The sequence below is a fragment of the Podarcis tiliguerta genome, assembly GCF_965153285.1.
Source record: "Podarcis tiliguerta genome assembly, chromosome: 9".
Classification (NCBI taxonomy): Eukaryota; Metazoa; Chordata; class Lepidosauria; order Squamata; family Lacertidae; genus Podarcis; species Podarcis tiliguerta.
The window spans coordinates 25,869,184-25,895,130 of NC_139542.1; the positions used below are offsets into that span (position 1 = coordinate 25,869,184).

General features: G+C 43.8%; 1 protein-coding gene across 13 annotated transcripts in view; it reads right to left on the reverse strand.

Moving 5' to 3' along the window:
• CAMK2D (calcium/calmodulin dependent protein kinase II delta) overlaps positions 1-21,888 on the reverse strand; it is a 139,552-nt gene extending 117,664 nt beyond the window's left edge. For 4 of the 13 annotated variants that reach the window (XM_083457402.1, XM_083457410.1, XM_083457407.1 and 1 more), the window contains exons 1-2: positions 20,521-21,798; positions 18,845-18,939 (exon numbers count right to left, since the gene is read on the reverse strand). In XM_083457402.1, coding sequence (XP_083313528.1) covers positions 18,845-18,939; positions 20,521-20,585 — 160 coding nt within the window. In that variant the 5' untranslated portion in view covers positions 20,586-21,798. Of the gene's footprint in view, positions 1-18,844; positions 18,940-19,639; positions 19,828-20,520 lie in introns of those variants that run through there. The other 9 variants (XM_083457408.1, XM_083457405.1, XM_083457401.1 and 6 more) reach the window with 8 other exon arrangements.
• Between the last annotated feature and the right edge of the window lie 4,059 nt (positions 21,889-25,947).

Sequence of the window (25,947 nt, forward strand, 5' to 3'; positions counted from 1 at the left end):
CACTTTGTTCCATGTATTTATTATTTGTTTTAAAATTTGATGGCATTTATTATGTATTAACATACTGTGTATGTTTTTATACTGGCTTTTTAGCTGCCTAGGTGTATTAAGTGACTAGCAAAGAAAATAAACATACAATATATTAGTAACATGAGAATCCCCACCACACACCACATAGACTTGTTATGGCTCACAGACTTTGAAGGGGCAAATCTGAACCACGGCATGAGTGGTTTGTGAACTGCAGCTTTCATTGGAGTACTCATGAAAAACATGGGAATGAACAAGCAGTACAGCAAACAAAGATTTCCTTTTTGAAACTCAAGATCTCAAACCCGATATTCTGCTAACACACACTAACACACACACACACACACACACACAGGATCACAATGGTCCTTGGACTCCCTCCAGTCTGCACCAGCCAAAAGCTATTCTTTCCAGCTTCTTTTTAATAGCATCTTTTAAAAATCACTCATTATTGGGGAAGAGCTAAAGTTATAAATAAGATTTCACAGCAACATAAAAAGTGCATACTGGTGAAAAAGACTGAATTCCGAAAACTTACAGAGCGAAAAGTGAGCCTACCATCAAAAAGTTTAACTAAAATTACATTTTGTTTTCATCAAAATTGCTCATCTTTCTGCTTTTGTGTGTGTGTGTGTTTTGCAGATTCTCTCTGTAAGACATTTTTATTCTTTGGAGGAGGATAAGAACTGTGCCCACATAGAAACTCCCCATTTCTCGACGAAAGTTATGAGAATTTTGTTATTGCTTTGACACACACTTGCGGTTGTTAAAATTTGTATTTCCACCAGTTGTTGCTAAAGGCACATTCACGATCTGGTGTGTGTGTGTGTGCGCGCACACACGTGTACACACAGAGTTGTTTTGTGCAAAACGGCTCTTGTGCAAAACAGCTGTATTATAAAAATGTTCTTTCAGGAAAAATCAGCAGGTAGAAGAGGCATTTGCCATTGGCTGAAACAACACTAATTTCCCATTTTTGCATGCTGAGGAAAGTTAATGAACCTTTATTATTACTATTATTTTTTATTTAAAAAAAACAGTACAGAGGCTCTGCACAAGACTGCTTTTGCACACAACTTCTGTATTAAAACTGTAAAAAATAGATACTAACGGGAATCAGCAAACAGATTTGAATTGGGACTGAAGACTTGTTTGCAGATCATAAATCAGACTTTTAAGTGTTTACTTTTAAAAATAATTAAGGCAGTGGTTTTGCACAAGTCCCAACCTTGTATAAAACCTCCATACTTTAAAATATATATCTACGTATATATTTAAACAGGAATTGACAGCTATAATATGTAACCATGAATAGGGAGTGAAGGAAGATGGGAACGTGGAGCAGAGAACAGAAGGTCAAGGGGGAATACGGAGTGAGGGAAGAATCATATAACCCTAGTGAGTTTCCTGAAATTGACTATGTTTTTGTCCATTTTGTATTTGAATGGTTTCCACCCCCCACCCCATTTCCCACCAAGGTTTTAAATATTTGCAAAGCACATAGTTTACATTTAAATATTTGCAAAACACTTGGGTTACATCATGGGCTATTTAAAAAGCCACCCTCAACCGAAAGTAGAATGCACCCCAGGTCAGGCAAGGAGGAAGGCAGGCAGGCTCCACAGCTGGCTTTCCAGCAACATATCCAAGAATGGTCTTCTGCAGGAATCCACCTTAATTCCAGATACACTATAATTTTTTGTGTACATCCACCTCAATATACAGCACTTCATTTTGCCCATGGTCAATTGCACCAGTAACATTTGCTCCTGCGCATTACAAAGCTCATGCTTCTGAAAATTCTGCTAACATTGTTCAGTGACCGCTATTGCTCCATAATGAACTCCCCCGCTCTTTATTCTCTCTATACTTATGGTATTTACTTGTGCAACCCGTTCAATGTCACACCTCTGAAGTATTTGCAGAATGCTGCAGAACTGGCTTACGCTTTCCAGTTCTTCTACCAACTATCACCTTCAAACAGCAATCCATTCACACACATCATTGCTCAATAGATTTTGGGAGGCTTAACAAAACAATCAAAATCTTAGACTGAACCATGAAGGTTCAACAGCTCTCATCATGCATATCATATACTGCTTAATCCCAAGCAAACGTTTTCCTTTAAAGGAACTGGAAGGGGTTTCTTCAGAGCCTTAGGACAAGAATTTTTCTACCAGCCTCAGCTATTATCTAATGTGAAAAAACACTCTAACCCAGGGATGGAGGAACCTGACGTCCTCCCCGCTCATGGTGTTGGGACTCCCCACAACCAATAATCAGGGGAGCTGGGAGCTGTAGGCCCCACAACATCTGGAGAGTCATGTGTCCCCTCTCCTACCCTCCACTGGAAAGCGAAAGCTGAAGCTGAGCAGAAACGCTTCTCATTTAGTTGCATTTCATGAGGCTCTCCTCACAGCAGGTTCCACTCGACCTTGTGCAGAGGTGAAAGTGGCAGCAGGCTGCTGAAAGCTATCATGTCAAAATCTCAAATTACATTTCTGCGGTGGAAACAACCGCTTTTCTCTGGCTTCCCCTCTTAAGTCAGGGAGATAGAATGGAGAGGCATCACTTTGCTTACGTACTTCACCTAAGCCCCATTCTCCATCAATCTTGGGGCAGAGGCAACGGCTTCTTGAATTGCTATTATATACAGCAGTGCCTTTCAAAAGCAGAGTTGCTCTCTCTCAGTCATCACACATCACTGAAGCCTGACTTGTGAAAGCCTGGTCAACACAGTTTGGGACCCTCTAAGCCAGAGAAGACATCCACCAATCATATACGGCTTTTTAAAACTCCTGATTTTGCTGACTGACTGGAGCTTGGGGGTGGGCTAACTATTATACATACACACATATACAGTGGTACCTCGGGTTAAGAACTTAATTCGTTCTGGAGGTCCGTTCTTAACCTGAAACTTCTTAACCTGAAGCACCACTTTAGCTAATGGGGCCTCCCGCTGCTGCCGCGCCACCAGCGCACGGTTTCTGTTCTCATCCTGAGGTAAAGTTCTTAACCCGAGGTACTACTTCCGGGTTAGCGGAGTCTGTAACCTGGAGCGTCTGTAACCTGAGGTACCACTGTATTTCAGCTTCTTCTTTTTAAACGAGTATGGATTTTTAACCATATGCCTCTCTCTCTCTCTGGGTCTAATTCCACCATTTCTTCTTCTTCTTTAATGCAGCAGCATTCTGATCCCATGTATTAAGTTGGGCCTTTCAGGACACAGTGTTGGAAGCTGTGCCGTGCTCTTCGCGAAACCTCCCTCTTCTTACTTGCAGGCAATGAGGCAAAAATATACAGATTTAACTTTAAAATGCACCTTTGCAGTGCTTAAGTGAACATCCGCTTTTTGTGCTGAGGACAGAACGCAAAGCAGTACAAGCAAAAATGCAGCAGCAATTGCATTTACCGAAAGGTAAATTTACTCAATTCTGTAAGGCATTTCAGCCTTGGGAAAAAAGGGGGGGGGAGGATCGGGGATAAAAAGGAAATGTATTGGAACTAGATTTAGTCATTTTTAAAGTTAAGGAAATGTCAACTTAAGAGGCTCTACAGAAAACTAATTTATCTATAGCGATGATACCTAACCCTCCGTAAAATGCAGGTCTGCAGTCATAAAGACACTCTCAATGATAGATGATTTTTTGATTTACAATAGTAAGCAAACAGTAACACTTCCTCACTGGAATCCAAGCAAAGCTTTAGCAAATGAGCTGATACCCCAAATACAAAACTTGGTCAAGAACGTTATTGCAGCTATACATGTATCATAAGAAAACTTCCCTTAAGGAAGGGCAGGGGGTGGGGTCTTTTTCAGCCCAGTGAAAGTATCCTCTCATGGCCAAGGTTTTCAGGTCACATGCCAGCATTCGGCAGGACCAAAATTAAAGTACGTGTGGCCAGATAGCAGCGGGTTTGGCCACACCACACTCCCCTACACTCATACCCCGACATCCATCCAAACTCTCACCCCAATCTACAGCAAAAGCATCCTTCTGGAGCCAGGGAGTGCAGAGAGAGGGAAGAGTTAAGCCTTTCCCTCCAGACTATCTGATTTTTAGAACACATCTGAAGGCAGCCCTGTATCGGGAAATTTTTAATGTCTGATGTTTTACTATTTTTTATATGTGCTGTAGGCCGCCCAGAGTGGCTGGGGAAACCCAGCCAGATGGGTGGGTATTATTATTATTATTAGATAATTGCGTGCATGCACCCTGAAATGCCTCCTCCCTCCCCCAAGCTGCATTTAGGCTTGATGAGGATTAAGTGTTAGCGCTTTCACACCTCTGCCATAGGCAATGGTGGGCCTTGGTGTCTCAAATTCCAGTGACGCCAAGTGTGACGCCAAAATCTGCCCCCTGCCTCTCGCCTGCCAATGGACATAAAAGTGGTGGCATTTACTGCAGAACCCCAGAAGCTCTGCGCCCAGTGCCCAAGTCGCACTCCGCTAGAGACACCTCTGCCATGGGGCCTAATTGTCACAATAAACAGCTGCAGTGGTAATCCTATGTATAAAGACCAAACAAGAAATTGGGGGGGGGGGGATCCATGATCCAACCCTCTAAGCACCTTTTATAGAAACTGAACGCTACTTACAACAGGGGAGCCTGACTAAGCTCGGTACTGAAATCTTGTATATGCACCTATGTGTGTGTTCTTTGGGGTGGAGTGGGGATTACCCCTTAGCCCCATGCTGTTTTCTTTATTATCTCTCCCCCCCCCCCGCATCCATCAATTTCCTTCCAAGCTGCTATTTGCCCTGTATTTGGGGGGTGGGGTGGATTCACAGGTACCCATGTGATACTATCACATTCCCCTGTGGGGCAAATAGTTGCTTTGGAATGGGAGTGTTCATTGGGGGCAAGCGTGTGTGGAAAAGATATTTGTAGAGAGAAGCCTAGCCTTCTCTCTTTTTAAGTGTACAAGGATCTTCCCCCCCCCCCCCCATGGAAAATGATTGTCAGTCTTGAGTCCGCACCTGCAATCTGTACAGTTCAGACACAGGTTTCACCATCTCATCTCCTGTAATGTCAAGAACTTGGTGAGGAGCTTGGCACGCGAAAGAAGCAACTCCAAGGCTTTCCTTGCCTGATTAAATTGCCAACACATCTCCTCCAGAGTTCAAAATGTAAATGTGAGCTTAGGCTGGGGCAAATCCCACCAGATCATCAAATATGGATATTATGTGGTTCCATCTGTTCCTAAAGATACATGAATATGCAAGATAATCAACATGGCAACACCTGCAATCACAATGCAGAATGTTGCCCTCCCTCCTATAAGCAGCTACTTACTACCTGTGATTAAACTAGGATGGGGAAACTGTTGAAGGCTTCTAAAATGGCACATGCTCACTAAATGATAATAGATTATGAATGGCATTGCTTGATATTCCTATTTCACAGCTTTATTTAAAAAAAAAGTTTAGCAAGTAGGGACAAATTTAGTCTTTTAAAAACATGTTTGTTTTTGGTTATAGGCAATATTCCACACCTCCAAATATTTCACACTAAATAGGGTCCATGGCCTGAAGCCAAAGAGTTGTTTTAGGCAAGTCTATAGGTTAACGTGTGTAATTTTTGATTCCTCCCCCCCTTTTGAACAGCGGATACCTCTTCCTATAATGCTATAACACAATCTGCTTCTGAACACCCGCTTCTAATTAAAAAAAAGATTCTTATGTGCCATGAAAGGTGATTGGTCTAGAAATGAGAGTATAATGCCTTCCCCTTCCTGCTTGTCACACAGCCACACCCCAAACCTGTTTGGCAGAGTTGATAGCTAACTCAAGATCACTCTGTGAACTTATTGGCTGTGTGAGGATTTGAACCCAGAACTCTCCCATCCTAGAATAATATCCTAAGCATTGTACCACACTTACTCTCAACAAAGCACTACTTTGCTACTCACTCAAAGACAGGGAATTTTTTAAAGCACATATGCAGAATGCATAGATTTTTAGATACTTTATGAACAAACAAATAAACAGCATTCAAAGTAATATTTGTTCCTGGTCTCATTTATAATCAAATGCTATTATTTCATAGAAAGGAAACTGGCAGGTTGCATTTGCATATGAAAATTGCTACAGCAGTACTTGCACCATTTTGTGGTCTTTTGACGCCTGGAAGGAAGGAAGGGAGGGGGAGAATCCAGCCATCAAATTATTCTACACAAAAGACAACATGCTCTACAGCTGCTATTGTGTACACAAAGGCTCCGGTGTACAAAAGGTTTTCAATACCACTGGGGTTATATAAAGAGGAAGAGAGTTATAAATATCCACCTATATATAAATACATGGATGGTTCCACCATACTTCCAAGCATAAACTGACAGCGTAGATTTATTGTGCCCTCTGACCCAAAGATGTTTCATTCAACTTTGAGGCCTGATCAACTTAAAACAGTTAAACAAGAGGTTACACTTGCTACAAATATTTGGTCCTCTTCCGTATAATCCTTTGTAACCCTCAAAACTATGCCCATGCATAGTTTCCCCCCCCCCCCACATGTGGCAGGTAATGATGCAGAAAGAAGGCTGAAGAATGGAGAAGTCTCTCAACTAAGCACCCAAGGGTGCGCAAAGAAAAAAATGGTCCAAATACTGGCATTCATTTTGCTACATCTGCACACACAGAGAAATGAAAACATTTGTGGTTTGGGGGCCATCTGTCAAGAGCAGCAGGCTGTGGAACAAAGCAGGTGCTCTTAGGTTACAGGAAGAGGCTGTGGGTTGCGTTTTCCTCACCCATCACAAAAACAGCAGCAAGAACTGGGAAGCTGGTACGCTGAGCCTTAAATAACCAGAAATTTAGAAACAAAAACAAACAGGAGAGAAGTTTCTAAACAGGTTTGTTTCCCCACCCCCCACCCCTTATAACAACATGCTCATTTATTTGCATATTGCACGTGTGTTTTTCTCCTACACACCTGAGAATTGATATCAGGATTGTACAGACAAATAAAGACTAACTTCCTTTTAGGTGCCACATCATCTGACAACATCTATGGAGATTCTCAGGACCACACGGCTGTTTGCATTGTCGTAACACACGATTGCATTTAGTTGCTCTTCGCTCTTTCCATTTTTTTAAGGAACATGCTGTTCCTGAAGATTAGAAAAATGCAAGAGCACATTAATCCACGGCTGCACTTAGATCCTGCAGCCTGATGTGGTGCTGGTGGGAAGTGAAGGAAGAATCGGAGAAGGGAAGCAGACATTTAAAAAGAAAGGCAAAAAGAAAAAGAAAGCCCTCGGGTATGCAAAAGGCAAGCCTGACACTGATTCAGGGCCAAGGCTTGGATTTACAACAGTCCCAGTCAAGCCTCAGAAAAGGACAACAAGAGGCAAGGTTTCCAGCTGGCCCTTTGGGTAGCATGCGGAGCCAGGTCTGGCCATCCTTTCCTTGCGCAGCCAATCAAAGACAATGGCAAGAAGGAGAAATTCAAAGCAAGAGGGAAACTTCTGAGAACAGAACCTTTCTTACTTTACAGGCACATCCTGCCATTTGCCACCTTAAGAGAAACTAGGTTGAGAAAATAGTACATCTTCTGTTTGTCACCGCAGGGGATGAGAAGATACTTTTTCAGAATTAGTAGGAGCAAAAGGAAATAGGGAGGAAAGGGGTAGAGGAATGAATTGGGAGAACACTTGCCTCTCAAGCTAAACAGTGACGCTAAGATGCATCTCCCAAATGCGCTTGGCATTCAGGGGAGGGGGGACATTGTTAGGATGTGAAACCCGTATTTTCAAAGCTCACTTCGTTTCCCCCACAAAATACTCTGCTCTGGGTTTGCTTGCAATTATGTCTAATGGCGCCTGGAAAACTGTGGTGGGCCCTCTCAGGCAAAGAGTGAAGAGGAGATCGCCTTCAGCACTCAAAACACAGAGCAGTTTCAGTAAATGCAAGCAACAGAAAAAGCTAAAAAGACTCATGGATAGGTCCTCACTTCCCTTTGGTGCACCATGGCAGGGACCAGGAGTCAGATTCCTCTTCAGCTGATGGAGCAGAGGACTCAAACACAGGCCACACAGGGCCAGACAACCTGTGTGGCCTGGTTGCCCAATGGACCAACAACCTCCCTTGACCTTAATGAGTGGAGTAGGAGAAATGAGAGGCAGAAACAACGCAACAAACTAAAATACCAAAATTCAACCATGGCAACTCATTGCTTGTAGTCATCTTTCAAAGGTAACCTCTCAGTTAACAATATACAGGTGGTGACCATTTTGTACATGTCTGATGTGGGTCTGAAGAAGGCAGGAAGAGGGGCAGGGCATAATGGGGCGGGCTCATGCATGCTCTGCCAACGTGCGAGGGGACCAGGAACAGAACAACCCCCCCAATGGTCACCGCCTACATACTACTATTGGGGGGGCACTCAGCCACAGGAGGCCCTAATTCTGTGCATACCTCTAAATCTGCCACTGGCTATGATCCACTATGTAGGGTCGTGGCTCAGCTTGTTCCCTGTGGAAACAGAGCTGTGTTCGTAGAGCACAGTCTGTGCACCCACATTCAGTCTGAACCCTTCTATATCTAACTTTGCTTCAGTAGACACTGTAACCAGTCTGGACTTAACCCCGCACCCAGACTTAGTTCTGCTTCGCCTCACAAAAGCACAGAGCAGTGGAGAGAGAGAGAGAGAGAGAGAGAATGAGAGAGGAGTTCTACACACATCCAGTTACCTTATGCTGCCTGTTCCTTTCCAGTGAGTTCAAAATTGTTACAAAACTTCATTTTAGAGCGTTCCTGCCTCTGGGCACAAGTGTCCCAAGCTCCAAATTTTTAAATTTAGCCTTCTAATTAATACAGACTAGATAACTTAACCATACGCTTTCTTGATTGTGTGTGATGAAAGTTGGGCACTGTTGAAGTGGTTTAATCATGCTGGCCACATGACCCGGAAAGCTGTCTGTGGACAAATGCCGGCTCTCTCGGCTTGAAAGTGAGATGAGCGCCACAACCCCATGGTCGCCTTTGACTGGGCTTAACCGTCCAGGGGTCCTTTACCTTTTTATATGCAACCCAAGAAATCAACTCACTATAATATACAGCATTCGTGAGTTTAGGCAAAAACACACATGTATGATTCCTTCCCCAGTAACATACAGTTATAAAATGTTGATTTACCTTAGCAAACACACACAAAATTATTTTCATTCTGCTCCTGCCCAAACACAGATATACCTAAGTAACACAACAAAAGTTTGCATCATGCTGTGAACAAGTGTTGTTTTCACCCCTGATGAAATATCATGAGTACCAGGCTTCCCAAAAATGTGATGCTTAAGTCCTCAAGAACCGAAATATTTTTACAGTGCTGCCTTGGATTCCAAGGTTTGGGAGTAGAGAATGACCGATTACCACAATGTAGATTTATGATGGAGTGTGGCTGGCCATCAAAGGAAGTCTTTAACTCAGCCTTATTGGCAGCTGATACAATTTGCCTCCCAAACACACAAATGTATTTTAAGAAGAAGTTGCCCTGACAAAAGGTGAAATTAAGATTGCTGCAGGAATAGAACAAGATTGTGTTCCATGCACCTACTTGACAGAAAGCCTAATTAGAGGGAAAGCGTTGATTAGTTAAAGATGTTGTCTTGCTTTAATTGGAAATTAGGAAGGAAGCTGAGCACTGATTGCCATTAGGCAGTTAAGAATATGCATCAAGCAAAGAAGCCTAGAACAGTTTCTCTGAGAAATATTATTTCCAATGGCAGCACTCCGGCTCCGGACAATTAGAGGAAAGTATTTTAGGGGCAAGTCTTTAATAGCTCACACTCCTCAGCCAGAGTAGGATAGCCGAGTAAATGGAATTAGCTTTACAGAAATTACGTATTTTCAGCAGACAATTTATCCACCAGCTGCCAGGAACACAATTCCAATTTAATTTAATGTATTAGAAAGGAATTACTCCTATCCAACTTTTGCAACTATAAATTTAGCACTCCGTCTGCCACCTCCAACACACCACCCAAGGAAGACCATAGTTAGTGGAGCCCTTAGCTCTAAAAATGGACAAACTCTCACCAGAGTGAATTGGAAACAGGCAGCAAATACAATTCAAGCAGCGTCAAGAGTATGCAGTTTTTCTAGCGCCCCCCCCCCCAAAGTTCAAAACTGGCTCATGACTGAGCTTGTGTGGTTTATTTCCTAGATGCAAGTGGATTCTTGCCATGCCACTTGGAAATTGTAGCGCTGAGGCAAGCAACCACATGGCACTCCCTTTCTTCCCGTGTTTGCCGTGTGCGGTAAAACCTTGCCCTTTGATTGGCTGCTGTTCCAGGTTCACACACAGTGAGGACATGATCGAGGGTTCAGGGTGGCAGAGATGGTGGGAGCTGCATTTGCCCAGCAAGTGGAAGCTTCCATCTGAGAACAGGCTACTGCCACTCAAGACGCTTCCATTTCCAACCAGTCCTCTTTGACTGCATATGAAGCCAAATACAGATAAGAGACAAGTAGGAGTTCCCTGCAAGAAGGAAGTGGACGGATTGAATATGAGGACTGGGAAAGGCTGGAGGGGGGTTTTCTGTGCTGTGGTTGAGCAGGGAAGTGATTGAGTGCTATAACTTGTGAAATACATAGCAGGTTTGTTGTAAGACTCCCCTACCTGTGATCTTGTACAATAATAGTAACGCTGGACTATGTGGCAGGATTGCTCTAATTTTATAACCTACTATCTGGCAGTTATGAAGCAATGTCTGGTTCCCTTCCCGCCCCCCACAAATTATCAGTATCCTTCTCCCTCAGCTGCCAGACTTGCGGTGCGTCTTCTTAAATGTCATATTTAAATTGCATGTGTCCTGTCCTTGGGGCACACAAGGTTTTTTTTCTGTCTTGGAAATCCCCTGGTAAATGGATTCTTCAAATCAGACTCAAAGCTGGCCAGAAGTCAAGATGGCTATACACTACCTGAAGATAATACTGATCGCTGGGGAACCACAGCTGAAGAGAGTTACTGCCCTCATCATGGATTGCTTATAGCCATCACATAGGTATCTGGTTAGCCCCTGTGGGATGACAGATGCTGGACTAGATAGGCCTTTGGTCTGATCCAACCATGCTCTCTGTATGAGTCAGGGTCTTGTTCTGTAAATTACATACCCATTCTAAAAAGCTGAAGCCGGTTTCAACAATCAATGAACACTTGCCAACACAGCAGCTGCCCTGCCCTCCCCTCAGCCTGAGGAACGCAGGCCCCACAGGCACACAATTGGTGCATATCTTCGTAATATTCTCAATTTAACACTATGACCCATCGGACGTCCATTCCAACGACCAAGGCGCTTGCCTCAAACACTTACACACAATTCATAGTCCGAACCCAGTAATTCCAAATCCTAACAACTTTGTGACTGCTCCCTCACATCCCATTTGCTTGGAAAGATACCAGTCGGTAGTCCCAGGGTATCCTTTTCCGCATGGCGTTATCCATTGCAAGTGTATCCTGGTAGGAGCGAACTGCATTTCCTCTGGCTGCTGGCCTGGAGAAAGAGTTATGTTCCATCATTAAGCTAAGTGTATGTGTACAACAGCATTTGTTGTCCCTCGTCTTCCCTCCTTGTTGACAGTTAAACTGTAGGATCTTTGGAACAGAAAGCTGCCCAGCTCAGAGCCGTCTGTTTACACAGATGGAAGAGAAGCTTGTTTTCCTTCCGCGAGAACAGTTGGGAGGTAGAACATCCAAGCACTGGAACTATTCTATACCAAACTGTGACTACACAAGCCTTCCAACATACTTCGGTGTGGCTCCCAGACAATTCCAGATGAAAGACTAGCTCTGTCTTCTTTCCATCCCACACAGGGACGCAAGGGAAGAAGGAGAGGTTGGTCTAACTCCACATATGAGACTGAGTTGGCAACTGGGACTAGAAGCTTGGGGTTCAACCCAATATTAGCCACACTCAGAGGAGACCCATTGAAATGAATGGATATTCATTCCAATGGGTCTACGTGGAGCAAAACAACCCTTGGCCTCGTGAACTATTGCAAGCTGTAGTCCTGGTTTTCAGGCAAGGAAGAACAGGTCTGCCAGGAAGTATATTGTGAAACCACCCAGATATATTTTTGTGGGGAAGTTACACTGACTTGATGTCTCCCTGCCTCTGCCCACTCTAGGGAAATAAGGAATGTTGCATTTGACTGTGCCAATGGATTAAATCCCACACTTTTGATGAACGCTTGTATAGAAATTGAATATTAATAATAAAGAATGAAAAGAGAAGCTGTGGCAGGACACAACCCCTTGAATTTGCCATAATAATAATAATAATAATAATAATAATAATAATGATATATCCCGCCCATCTGGCTGGGTTCCCCCAGCCAATCTAGGTGGCTTCCAAGCACATATAAAACATAATAAAATGTTACATATAAAACTTCCAGATAGAAAGCTGCCTTCAGATGTCTTCTGAAAGATGTGTAGTTCTTTATCTCCTTGACAGCTGATGGAAGGGTGTTCCACAGGAAAGCAGCCACTGCTGAGAAAGCCCTCTTCCTGGTTCCCTGTAACTTCACTTCTTGCAGTAAGGGAACTGCCAGAAGATCCTCAGAGGTGGACCTCAGTGGTCCGGGCTGAAGGATGGAGGTGGAGACACATATTTATTATGAAATATCGCCATAAAAATGGCAACATGCAGGTATTAACTATAAGAACACAAGAGCCTTACTAGATGAAACCAAACGGGTCATCCTCTCCAGCATCTTGTTCTCACAGTGTAATAGCCTCCTCTCATTTAAGTTCCTCAGCAGCTGGGATTCAGATGCGTATCGCCATTGGTGCTGACTTAGCTCTGGCCAACCAGGAAGTTCTTGGGGCTGAAGGAACGTGTCTTGTTTTTTCCTCATGCAGGAACAAGGTGGTATTAAATAAATTCAATGGATAAGAGCTAATAAACGTTATCCAAACTACGATAGCCATCTGGAACTTTCATGACGAGAAGCAACCTGCCACTGAATACAGATGCTTGGGAGCAACAGCAGGCAAGTGCTGTTCCCTTCGTTCTCTTGTTGTATACTTCCTGAAAGCATGGGGGATGCAGGAAACTAAATTAGCTGGACCTTTGTTTTGAGCCAGCAAGGCTCTTTTTCTCTTCTCATGACCATGCTTTGGAGACCGAAGCCGGCTAAGCAAGCTCAGTCTGGCTCCTGAAGGAGAAACCAGGTGTGCAGCCAGCAGTCTCCAAAGAAGCACATCCTGTGGTGAACTTCCTCTGAGCTCAATACATTCCACACTGATCCTTTCGGGGACAGGCAGGATCTGAGCAGGCTTAGATACCTCTTGCTCTGCAAACAACTGTGGAAGCAAGACCTTATTGGGCTTTAGAGAAAACTGATGCCCAGATCAAGCTGCCACAATCAATTTTGGACCACAAGCTGGATGATGATGATGATGATAATCATAATCATAAATTTTATTTATACCCTGCCCTCCCTAGCCAAGACTGGGCTCAGGGTGGCTAACACCAGATATAAAAACAATTGATTAAAATACAACTTAAAAACAAGATTAAAATACAACATTAAGATCTAGCCTCATTTCAGTAGAAACTCAAATAAAACTTTTTGGAGATGAAAACATCAAATCTTCACCAAGGCCAACTATCCAGACTGGTCCTACATGGGCCAGAAAAAAGCCAGGGAAGTCCCCAAATAGGAGTTCCAGCACAGAAGGAGAAAGGAAAAAGGAAAGAGGGGAGGGGGATCAAGTTGATGAGCCTGCTCAGAGCCCCACCATCACAGAAAGAAGTAGGGGTGGGAGAGAAACTCTCTTTCTTCTGAGTCCCTTTCGTTATCCATTCCAATGGAGTAGGAGAAGGCATCTCCAGTGAGGGTTATTAAAAAGTGGGTGTGCTTCGTTTCCCAAGCAGAAGGACAGAAATAGAGCATTGGTTCCTAACTGGTGGTCTGTAGATCTCAGGCAGTCCATGTAAGTCACCCAGGCAGTCTGTGGCACCATTCACAAAACCACAATAGAGATATCAAAAAAATTCTAGCGTAGGGGGTCCATCGCTTGGCTTCTGACAAAGCACAGGGTCTGCAGTATTTAGCTAATTGGGAGCCACTGAAGTATGGTAATAAAGAAAGTGAAGCCTGGGGTGGGGTGGAACAGCACTGAGCATGGTTGAGCAGGACACGTGGGAAAGGTAAAGCAACTTCTATTTTCTCTCTCCTCTCATCCATTTATTTTTATTTTTTTGCTTCAGCTTCCATTACACGTTTAATCATTATGTCCCATAGAAATATTCTCTTACCTCACTCATAAACCTTTTTATTTGATTTAAAATATCTGCTTGTTTTATAAAAGCACCTCTTCTACATATTGCTACTAAATTGTGAATTAAACAGTTGTAAACTACTATTCTTGGAACATCAAAGTATTTTATTATTATTCAAAAATGAGGCACCGAAAGAACTATAGATCAACAGACAGACGTGAGCAGCAATTCACATTGAGGTGATTACCATAGGAACCCAAGTGCTTGAGAGAAAACGTATTACAAAACTGTACATGTTCAGGTGTTGCTGAGATCACTCACCAACCTGAAATTCACAAGCCAAGAATGCCAATGTAGAAACAGATCCAGAATGCTGATTTACCCATCTGATTTCCAAAGTTGCCTCTAGCCATACAGAGTCACAGAAAGTATGCCCTCAGGATGCCAAAAAATAAATTACAGGTTCTATTCCCTTTTCCTCCTCAAACTGTCTTGCATATGAAAGAGAAGGCATTTTTAGAATCACAGAAAACATTCATGGCATGACAAACAAGCTACTGTTTGACTTCCACTGTGCTCAGCGAGAAAGCCCACAATGTGTGAATTAAATAGGCAATCTTGAAATGTTGTCAAGAGAGATGCACTTAAATATGCAAGAGAGAGATGTAACAGAAGCAATGCCAGTCTTTAAGGCTGAAACATTCCTGAGAGCACAAGCCTGCATGTACAGCTGCTGCCTACTGCTAAAATGCACAATGTTTACCACCTGATGTATACCACTTGATGACTGCAATGTATGTTCATCACTTGATAATCAAGTACTACAGCGAGAGGTTCCCTGCACTATCAAATAAAATGCCTTTAAATAAGAGTCCATCCCCACATTCTTTTGGCAAATCACATCCCTAATAATGCTGTGATGTTAATGTGTTTTATAGAACTGGCTCTTAAGTGATTCAAGAGCACTATAGACACAAATGGATACAATTGGGTAATAGGGTCATAATTTGCCGTGGGTTCTTTATTTATTTGGATTCCTTTTTTATTTATGCTCCTGCCCTTTTTCAAGGGCTTCAGAGTGGTAGATACAAAACCCTCATCCCCATACTGGCTGGACCCAAGCCAGCTTCTATTCTGAGATGGGTCTACGTAGCAGGCACTCACAGACGATGCTCTATGTCACAAAACATTTAAAATCCTTCATACACATCATTATTCCCTGTTCAGGGAAGTTTTTAATGTGTGACATTTTAATGTATTTTTAATCTTTGTTGGAAGCCGCCCAGAGTGGCTGGGGAGACCCAGCCAGATGGGTGGGGTACAAATAAATTATTATTATTATTATTATTATTACTACTATTATTATTATTTTGTACCACATCCTTCTTTGAAGGGCCGTGCTAAGGATTAAGATAACTAAATAGTTCTTCAATATGGTATTATGGTATTACTTCAAGAAAGCTATAACTTAAAGTGAGGGGGGAAAGTATTTGATCCCCTGCTAAATTTGCCCGTTTGCCCTCTGACGAAGAAATGACCAGTCCATAATTTTAATGGTAGGTTTACTGTAGCTGTGAGAAACGGAATAACAACAGGGAAAACCCCAGAAACCCAGAAGACAAAAGTCAGAGACTGATGTGCATTATGATGAGTGAAATAAGTATTTGATCCCCTACCAACCAGCCAGATGTCAGGCTACCTGGTATCTTCACTGTATGTAACGAGCCGAGATTAGATGCACCTGCTGTAAGGGAGAGGTCTTACCTGTAATGCCAGCTCATTACAGCACCTGTACAAAAGAACACCTGTCGACAGAAGCAATGGGCACCTCTTATTGTTCTCTTATAATGCCAATGTCACCCACCTGAGAGGTGCTGGAACTGAGCTCCGTCAAGTTCCGGCTGAAAAAAGCCCTGTATATATGTATCATACTCTGAATTACCTAAAACCAGGAATTTATCATCCTCTCATCATGATTCTAGCTGCTTCTCCATTCCTTTTTCTTCCTTTCCTCTACCCATCTCCATGCCTTTGATATCTTCCCATCTTTACATAGAATTGCATGTGAAAAATATTATCATCATCATCATCATAAAGAACAAAGGATGCTGTTTTAGACAAAGTCAGACCACTGCTCCATTTACTTCAACATTGTCTACACTGCCCTGCAGCGGCTTCTGTAGGGTTTCATACAGACCTTCTCACTCCTACTTGGAGACACCAGGGGTTGAATAAAGTACTATCTGCATGCAAGGCACATGCTGCTAAGCTACGGCCCTTTCCCAATCAAAATATGCTACGTTTCTGTCACGTGACCGCCTTATTTTCTTTTTCAAGCCAATAAACTATTTTTCAGAAACCCTGGGTAGTATGCTACTAAATCTTACACTGAGTAGACCCACTGGAATGGAATTTGGTTAGTCACGGCTGACTTAAATACATTCATTTCAATGCAACTAAGAGTGTGACTTAACTGGATGCCACCCATTAAGGATGAAATATTCTGTGCCTTTTAACACATTTGGGTAATGTATCAAGATTTGTACCACACAAAGACTTTTGTCTCTTTTTCATTCGCACATACGCGTGCACACACACACACACACAGAGCAGAGAGAGATAGAGACTTACATAAACAGAAGGCAAACTTTATGCCTGCAATTACACCACTTGGGTTTAAATCCAAAAAACAAAGGCTATGGATTTGCACACTATAGCCACAAAATGGCATTCCTAAGAACGTAACACTCCTAGTTTAACACCACTAAGGGTGGTGGTGAGGAACAGTTCAAGTGTTACACGAAATGCAGTAATCAACAAACAGTTCTGACTTACAATTTTAAAACGTGAATTACAGAATGAAGATGGGTGGTCGCATCTTTCATTCAACCAACTTTGATGTGTAATTGTGCTTTCATGTTACACATAGCTCTTTATCAGGCAATTCATTATAGCTCAGGTATTTAACTACTGGAATTTTTTATTCCCTGCATCTAGCCCAACAACAGTTGTCTATGCTAGGTGTTTAAGCATTCTCCAAAATCTACTGGAAATTCCTTATTGTTCCTTCAACACAATGGTTGCTAAAAATATGACAAGCAAAATTCCATACACATCAGTGCTACACAGTTTGAGCCTGCAAAACCTACTGCAATTTTTAAAATGTTTGCATTAATGTTTACACACCCAGAGGATTAATAATATATTTTAAACGCAAACATGTGTGAGCTGCTGAAGTAAAGGTGCACTAATTCTATTCAATTCTATACAGCACATAAATGCCACTGCTAAATATGTGAACTAAAAATGACAAAGAAAACTCTAATAATGTAATATTGCAGCCCCCAAACTCACTCTACGATCCTAAACATACTTGCTTGGAGATGCATCCCATTCAAGAGAGTAGAACTTACTTCCTGGTAAACATACAAAAGGATCCCATTTAATTCATAGGACCTACACCTGAGTAAGCATGCCTTGGCTTAGACTGCCAGGCAGGTTGCAGATGGCAGCCTATGAACACTGCTCTCTTGAACTGTTTGAGCTGCCTTAGGAATTCAAGGTACATGTAATGCCACACACATAAAATTAGCTTAAAAACAAACAAACAAACAAAAAACAACCCAGGCAAGCAAATTCTTGCCCCATAGTTCCCCTTAATTTTTTTTTTTTTTTAAAATCAGGACATAAATGGAAGGTTTGCACACTGAACAAACACTTCAGTTCATTTCTACGCTCATAAAGAGGCCAGAAATTAACATGGAAAGTACAGATGTTAACAGGGAATAATCCATAATTCTCAAAATCCTCATACAAGCACTTCAGTGTGGATTTACCAAGAATACACCACCATAAGGCCTACTTTCATTAGTTGAAAGAGCCAAGCACACACATATAGTTCCGACTTCTCCTAGACCAGCACCGCTGAAATGAATGGGAAGCTGCCCCATGTCCAATTTCCATCGGAGACATGAATGATACACTTTGGAGAAAGCTCTGGACCCAAAACAATGGAGCTCATATAAAACCACCACAAAATAAACAGCCAAATCTGGAAGTCGTGAAGTGGAGAAACAATGCACAACGGAGGTGAAGATAATTCATTTAAACATGGCCACTTGGCTCGCAGATCATCTGATAAAATTAGATCTATTTTCAACCAAAAACATGAGTGTAGAAGAAGCAGGGAATTTTCCTCTCAAGGGTTTTTTCATGTTAAATATGCCAGAGTGAATTAAGTTCATGTGTAAATAAAACAGGAGTGTGCAATTCAATTACAATCTGACCTCCTTTTCTCCAGTAAAAGCTATAGGAAGGAGAACTTATTTCCTCAAAATGCAATAACAGAGCTCATTTGGAAATTACAACTCCAAGTTGTTCGTCTAATTAGCACTACAGGCAATCTCTAAGCAGTATCATAGGAATACGCTAAGTTAAATATGGTCTTCCCAAACACAGAAACACTCACAGTGGGAAAGAGGGGCCCTCATTTTCACTCCATGCAATCAACATTGTTTTATATCACAATGCGCTTAGATCTGCATAAATACAAAATAATTCACATGAGATTGGGAATACCCACCCCTTGCTGATAGCTTTTTAGTGTTGATAATCTTGGCAGCATATTCTTGTCCAGTAGTGATTTTCATACATCTTCTCACCACTGAAAAAGCTCCCCTGTAAGCCAATAAATCAGAGAAACATCAGTTTCAAAACGGGGGGGGGGGGGGGGGCTGTGCTACTTCATAAATGGTCTAGTAATTTAGAGAGCATTAACCAATTTGAACAGTGTCAATATATGAAGGCATGAGAATGAGCACAACATGGCAATCAGCCCTAATTTGATGGACTGTAACAGTAAATTGTATTTAAGATGTGAGCATAAGCCATATCATTAACAGACTGAATAAATGTACATCTCATTATAAGTGGCAGTATTGACACATAGGAATTGTGTATTTTTCACAGAGTTTTGACTGATAGGTGTAGCCTGAATATATTCCTGTGGTGGAATTTTATTTTATTTTAGGTACTGATTTTTTTTTTTAAGCAGTCCCTCCTGTGATACTGTAAACATGGCACTTTGTGTTTATTTAAGCATAAACACTCATGTCACACTGGAGTGGCTAGGATGCAATAAATCTTAATAGATGCAGTCCTGAGCAAGAGCATTCATTTGCAATTCCCTTGAAGAGGAAGAGCACTGGAATTAGACTGCTCTTCATGACATGTTCACCATGTTAATACCACTCCTGCCGTCCGGTCAAACATTTTCAAGTCAATTTATATAACAAAATCACACTGTATTGAATTCACACATTTTTTTAAAAAATGGAAGAGAAGGAGAGAAATGCAAATCAGAAGGGAAAACACAGACCTACTGGATTGAATTCTAAGCACTCCCTCTTTATAGGGAGACTAACAAGCATGCTTCTTTACGTTTCCTAACCCTTGGGTGCAGGCTGTGTGTGTGTGTGTGTGCCACCCCCTTTCAGATTGTGATGTTGTTGTTTTCCTGGACGTTGGAATTTGAGCCACCCACGCTGCCCAGGGGCAAATTGAGTCATCTGTGGCTCTCTCCCACCCCCTGTGCCCCTCCGCAATTTTGTGCCATTGTTTTTCCCCCCAACCAGACTGATGGATGTAAGAACACAAATCCCTAATTAACAAAGCGGCGGGCGGGGGAGGAGACCCACGCAGGGAAGCCCAGTCTGCTTTGACAGGGTTGCCCTTCCTTCATGTCTAAATGCATTGTGTATGTGTATACTGTGTAGATTTGTGTTTGTGTGTTATATTCCACATATTACACTCTACTGACAGGGCTGAACTTTCTGCATCAATAAACGTGGCAGCAAATCGTCCGAGGCACAACACGGACCTGGCATGCAAAAGGAGGGCGAGAGAAAGGAAGACAGCTGCGTCGCCTTCCAATATGCATCTCTGCTTCTCCCTCCCCTTCCACTAGATCCGGCCATGGAGTTGAACTCTGCTGCGGTTCAAGCCTCCGCACCACCCGATGTGTGTGTTTGTGTGCGTAAAATTCAGCGGCAAGCTTTTTAGCAACGCGCTGACCCTTTTGCCAAGGGCTGACCTAAGGCAGGGATCTGCGCACCTTTTCCCCCGTGCCAAGCCGCCGCCGCCGCCAGTGTGGTTCTCCTCTCAGCTGTCAACAGCGTGCCCCCCTTCGCTGCCCTGCTCCTCTCGCCACCCCCAAGCCCTCCCGCAGCCAGCCTGTCCCTCTGCTCGCCCCCGACTTACTTGCCGAGCTCCTCGAAGAGCTGATACTCGTCGGTGAACCTGGTGCAGGTGGTGGTCGAAGCCATCGTCCGCCGGAGGGCTCGCTCCTGCTGGCGCCACCGAGGAAGGCGAGGAGGAAAGGTAGGCTCGGCAGGGGGCGCGGGCAGGATGCGGCGGGGGAGGGCAGAAGCGCTTCTCCTCCTCCTCCTCCTCCTCTTCCTCTCGGCCACGCTCCCTCTTGGCAGCTCCTTTCCACTTTCCGGCTGACTTGTTTGTTTGCGAGGGTTATAGAGCAGGAGGGGAAGGAGAGCGAGGGAGGGCGGGAGGGAGGCGCGCTGCTCCCCCTCAGTCCCCGCGACCTTCCTCCTTGGCAAATGCTCGGGCGAGCTGTCTAGGGGAAAGGTGCCATCCGACGGAGAGGGCGCAAAGGCGACGGCAGAGGCGCGGAGAGTTGCACGAGGAGCCTCGACGGGCTTGTTAAGCAGCAGCTACTAGGGATCGGAAGGCGAGGTTGTTGGAGAGGGAAACAGGAAAACGGGAGGCGAGGGCGACTCGGACGCCTCTCTTGCCCGGGCGGCGCCTCTGCGCCTCGCACAGACCAGCCCTTCTCCGTGGGCGAGGAAGGGTTGCGCTCCGGGTAAAGGAGCGCAGCAGGCGGGGAGTTGCGAGGAAGCGGTGGCTCGGGCGCTTCTCCTCCTATTTCTCCTCCCTTCTCTTCCTCCGGCAGCCGTCGCCCCGCCGGCTCCCCCCGCTCGCCGCCGCCGCTCTGCGCTGTGCCACACCTCCCTCTAGCGACGGCTAGGCAGGCCCGTTCGCCCGGCTGGGCACGGCGAGACTCGCCTGACCTCTCCCGCTCCTGCTCGCTGTGCCTCCCTTCCTTCGTCTAAGCCTCCGCGGCTTCTACACACCCGCGGGAGGGGACCGGAAAGGTCCTTGCTCGAAGCGATAATCCCGCTTCCTCCCCGGCTCTCTTGTCCCTGGGGCGTGTGAGCACGCGAATGCTCCCGAGAGGGTCGTCTGAATGGGCGAGGGTTGCTTGTTTTGTTTTGTTTCCCCCCTCGGCGGATGCAAAGGAAAGGACGTTGCGACTCCGTGTGCTCGCACTCGCCTAAACGAAATACTCCGTTCCGTCCTTAATTGCAGGGCTTTGGTGAAATGTATTTCTAATGCCTTTTGAAACTCCGGCCTTTAGCCGAGCCCGCCTTCGGAGGAGAGACTCTTGGGGCCGCTCTTCTCCCTCCCGCTGCTCTCCCAAGCCGAAGCCTCCGCGGAGGGAAGCCGCCCCACCCTCCCGGGTGATTCCATCCGCCCTTCACAGCGTTCCATCCAGTGGCGTCACAATCGACACGCTACCTCGTGCATTCTACCCAGCCAGTCTCCAGCAGGGAAAAGACGCGGAGGGGGGGGGCGAGGGAAGAGAGTGGAGGAGAATAAAACGCAGTTTCCGACCTGTCGCGAGATAATGCAAGCTCTTTTAAAGCGAGGAGAAGACACAGAAGAGGGGCTTTTGGGATGTTGTTCATCCTGAATGAGCTAGGATAGCAGGCTCTCATCTATGACATCACCCCCTCCACATTCCCAGTTCTAATGGGGAAAGTTCTGCCTTTGTTTAAACGCACAGCATTAGCCCTATAGATAAAAATAGAATATATATATAAATGTTGAGAGTCTCCTTCAGATGTAGGGGAGAGTAGACCAGCATGCCAAGGGTGTGAATCTGAGCACACTGACTTGGGGGGGGGGGTTACTCCCAGTGAGCTCAGTGGGATTTATTTCTCTGCAGACAGGCCTAGAGCAGAGCTTTCCAAACTCTTCATGTTGGTGACACACTTTTTAAGACATGCATCATTTTGTGAGACATAAATTCAGTTTTACTAGCAAACTGGAGGTTAAGCTAACCCTTTCCCAGCACACAGGGAGCTTTCGCTTGACACTCCTACGCACTGCAACTGACACACTAATGTGTTGCAACACGCAGTTCGGCAAGCTCTGACCTAGAGGGTTGAACTAGTGGAACTGCTGTCCCGTGCTTGTTTGCTAGGAGTATGGATGAAGTGTGTATTGTTTTGCATAGCTACAATCCTGCCGCGGTCTAATTTTTCTAGCAGCACTCCTGTTTCAAATAATCTATTAGAAATGCAGAAGACAAGCTATTCCTCCCATGGAGATGCATTGATTTGAAAACCTTTACCTAAGGTTTCTCCAGAGGACCTGTTTATTGAGCATTCAGCATTATGCAGGAAAGTCCGAGTGAACTCAGGAGGAGCAAGTTCCATTGGACAAAGCAGTGCTTTGAGTAAACCTGCCATGATGGGGCTTAAGTGGTTTGCTTAAAGGCAAAAGTAGATAACCTTTGGGGGGCTAATTCTGGGGCCCACATGTCCAAATTGGCATCGCTGAAGCAAAATAATGGGTGCAGCCAAAGCAGGAAAGTCATACATTCCCTCCCCCCCTCACTTAAAAATGTTGGCCGTGGTCTCCATCTTACTTCATCAACTACAGTCGTACCTTGGAAGTCAAGCGGAATCCGTTCCGCAAGTTCCGTTCGGAAACCAAAGCGCGGCTTCTAATTGGCTGCAGGAACCTCCTGCAGCCAATCGGAAGCTGCGGAAGCCCCGGCGGACGTTCAGGTTCCAAAGAATGTTTGCAAACCGGAACACTCACTTTTGTGTTCGGGAGCCAAAACGTTCCAAGGCGTTCGGGATCCAAGGTACAATTGTACTAATATTGGAACTTATGCTTCCTCCCTCCCTCCTCCCCAACCCCAAAATATAATTTGCTGCCTGCCAACTAAATCCATTTTTGCTTAATCTTCTCCACCCCACCCCAAAATATTATACCTTACCTTCTACCTCAATCCATTCATTTCATCATAGAAAACACCCCCTCTGTTCCCTCATCATTTTTGCTTCCTCCACACTCATTCCCGAAGAAATTATTTCCATATGAATCAGTTTATGTTCCAGCTTCCCTCCCACCCCAAATTATTTCATTTCCATCTGAATAAATTGCTCAGTTTGACAATCATGAAGACCCCCCCCCCATTCTTATTTGGTGCTCACCTCTGAATTTATGGATGGGTTAAAGTGCAGCTTGATGTTTTCAGCTTCCAGCTGTGATTCTTCAACCTCCTAATACTGTGATGCTTTTAGCAGTTCTTGGGACTAGTTGGTCACATACCTATGCACCACTTTGGCAGCCGGTGCATCACAGCCATGTTGGAAACAGTCGAATATTTCAGATAAATATGATATATGAATAAATTTAATGATATTTGGAAAGTATTTATTAAAACCATAGTGAATCATGAACCGACATATACACAAGGGATATAGTAAGTCTATCCATGTATGTATTCATTATATATTTTTGTAATTCTAATTATATTTTAATGGTACTTGTTATTATCCTCTGTATGTTTTTGTGCTTTTCCTTCCTCTTTTTCTTCTTTCTTCTTTACTCTTTCAATAATAATATAAAAAGCTTTACGCGTTTGGCTGACAAAATTTTTAACAAAGCAAAGTGGGTGGGAGTGTCGGCATCCTTCGGGGGTCGAGATGCCAGCTGGCTAGCCTCCAGTTGGATCATGCCCTTCCAGCCATGACGAACCCCTGACCTCTGGTGCGACATAAATCAGCGACTCAGACTTCAAAGCCTGAGCACACTATATCAGCAGAGCTTACTGCGCAAACAGAACAGGCGTGAGGCTTGTAGAAACATACTAACAAGCTACGGATTTATTAAGCATAAATCAGGACAAAAGAAACATGTCATCTCTCACTGCCATCTCTTCAGAGAGAGAGTCAAAAGCAAAAGCTATACACAATGGAAGTTCCCAGCAAACTGTGCTGGAATGTAAACATACATGTGACATGTAACAATCTCACACGTCTGCAACTTAAGGTGGAATGGAATTTTCCAATGGGGAGTTGGTAATTCCACCTGCCATTGCACTTACCTTGGGAGAGAGTTTGGAGGTGCATGAAGGGGGCCCAGTGACCTTGGGGGAGGCAGTGGGGAGAGAGTGTGGCCTTGCGAGAGCATTCAGAGGTGCAGGGAGAGTGTGTTTTGACTACACACGATTTTGGCTTTACGCACTATCCCTGGAACGTAACCACAATGTAAATTGAGAGTCAACTGTATTTTAGGCAAAGGAAACATTTTTTAGTGCTGGACATTATTTCATGTTCCAAAACATGGGGAACGGGTAGATTCTCTTTTATGCAGAAATTGTTTTATTTAAATTCCTTTAATAATGACAGGAAATGTTATCATATTATGCAGTCATTATCATCATCTTAATGTTTTTTGGCTCAAGTGAGACACTCTCTCATACTCTTACAAAAGTATATATAACGTGATTTATAATCCAAGGCAGGGATTAGTATAGCATACCATTAGGTTGATGACTGTTATTTGTGCAGCAGTTAAATGCCCATGTCTTTCTATTAATGTGAGTTAATTGGGGAGGGAAAGCCTGTTAAAATAAAAAGCATACTGCCTTGGTTGCCTGTAATGTTATTTTGCAACTTCACTTGCCTACTTTGCATAGCTAATCATTGGCATAAACTGGTACTGAAGAGAAAGCACTATTCATAAATGCTGTGTAAGGAACACTTTACCAGTGCTTTCCATCATTAAAACCCAGCAAGAACTATTTTGATGGGCCTTGCTTTTATTGTTAACTGTAACCAGTCATGCAATGAGATAGATATTAAAATGGATGATTTTCATACAGCATAGTGAATGATTGTAAATATTTGGAAATAATTCCATTATTGGTTTCATTTTACTGCATTTGTATATCACCCATCCAACCAAGTTATCTGGGTGGTTTACATAAAGAATAAAATGTGAGTCACAATTTAAAAACAACAACTCTGGATGACTACATTATACAAAGAGCAGACCCAACTGAATTTAATGGAGTTAAGTGGTTATTTTGCAACTACTAACCTTCTGCCCCACCCCTCCTCTTTTCCCTGGGGCAAAAAGAAACCCTGCTGCAGGCCTGTATTAAGAAACCTGCCAAAGACCTGTATATAACCCTGTACAGTATAGTATAACCTGAATGGAAGCAGCATGTTTCAACCCCTTGCCTTTCTGTGCCTTAGCTTCCTATCAGTAATTTCCCAGATAATCCCAGATAAACTGCCAGTGCTTGCTTCCAGCACAGAAGCTGGACTGCAAACTGCTTTGTTCCCAGAGCAACCACTCCAAGCCATTGTACCAGCTGAGAAAAACAATGTCATCAACTTCACCATCACAAGTGAAACACAGTACATATATTGGTCTCCATCCCACTCAACAGCCTTTCACTCACTTCCCTTTTGTAGCTGTTAACACTGGAGATTTACTGTGTTCTTTAATCATCTGTATTTAAACATTTAACAGGCTGAGCGGGGCCAGAAATAAGACAGGCAACGCTAGATTCACACCACCACTCCC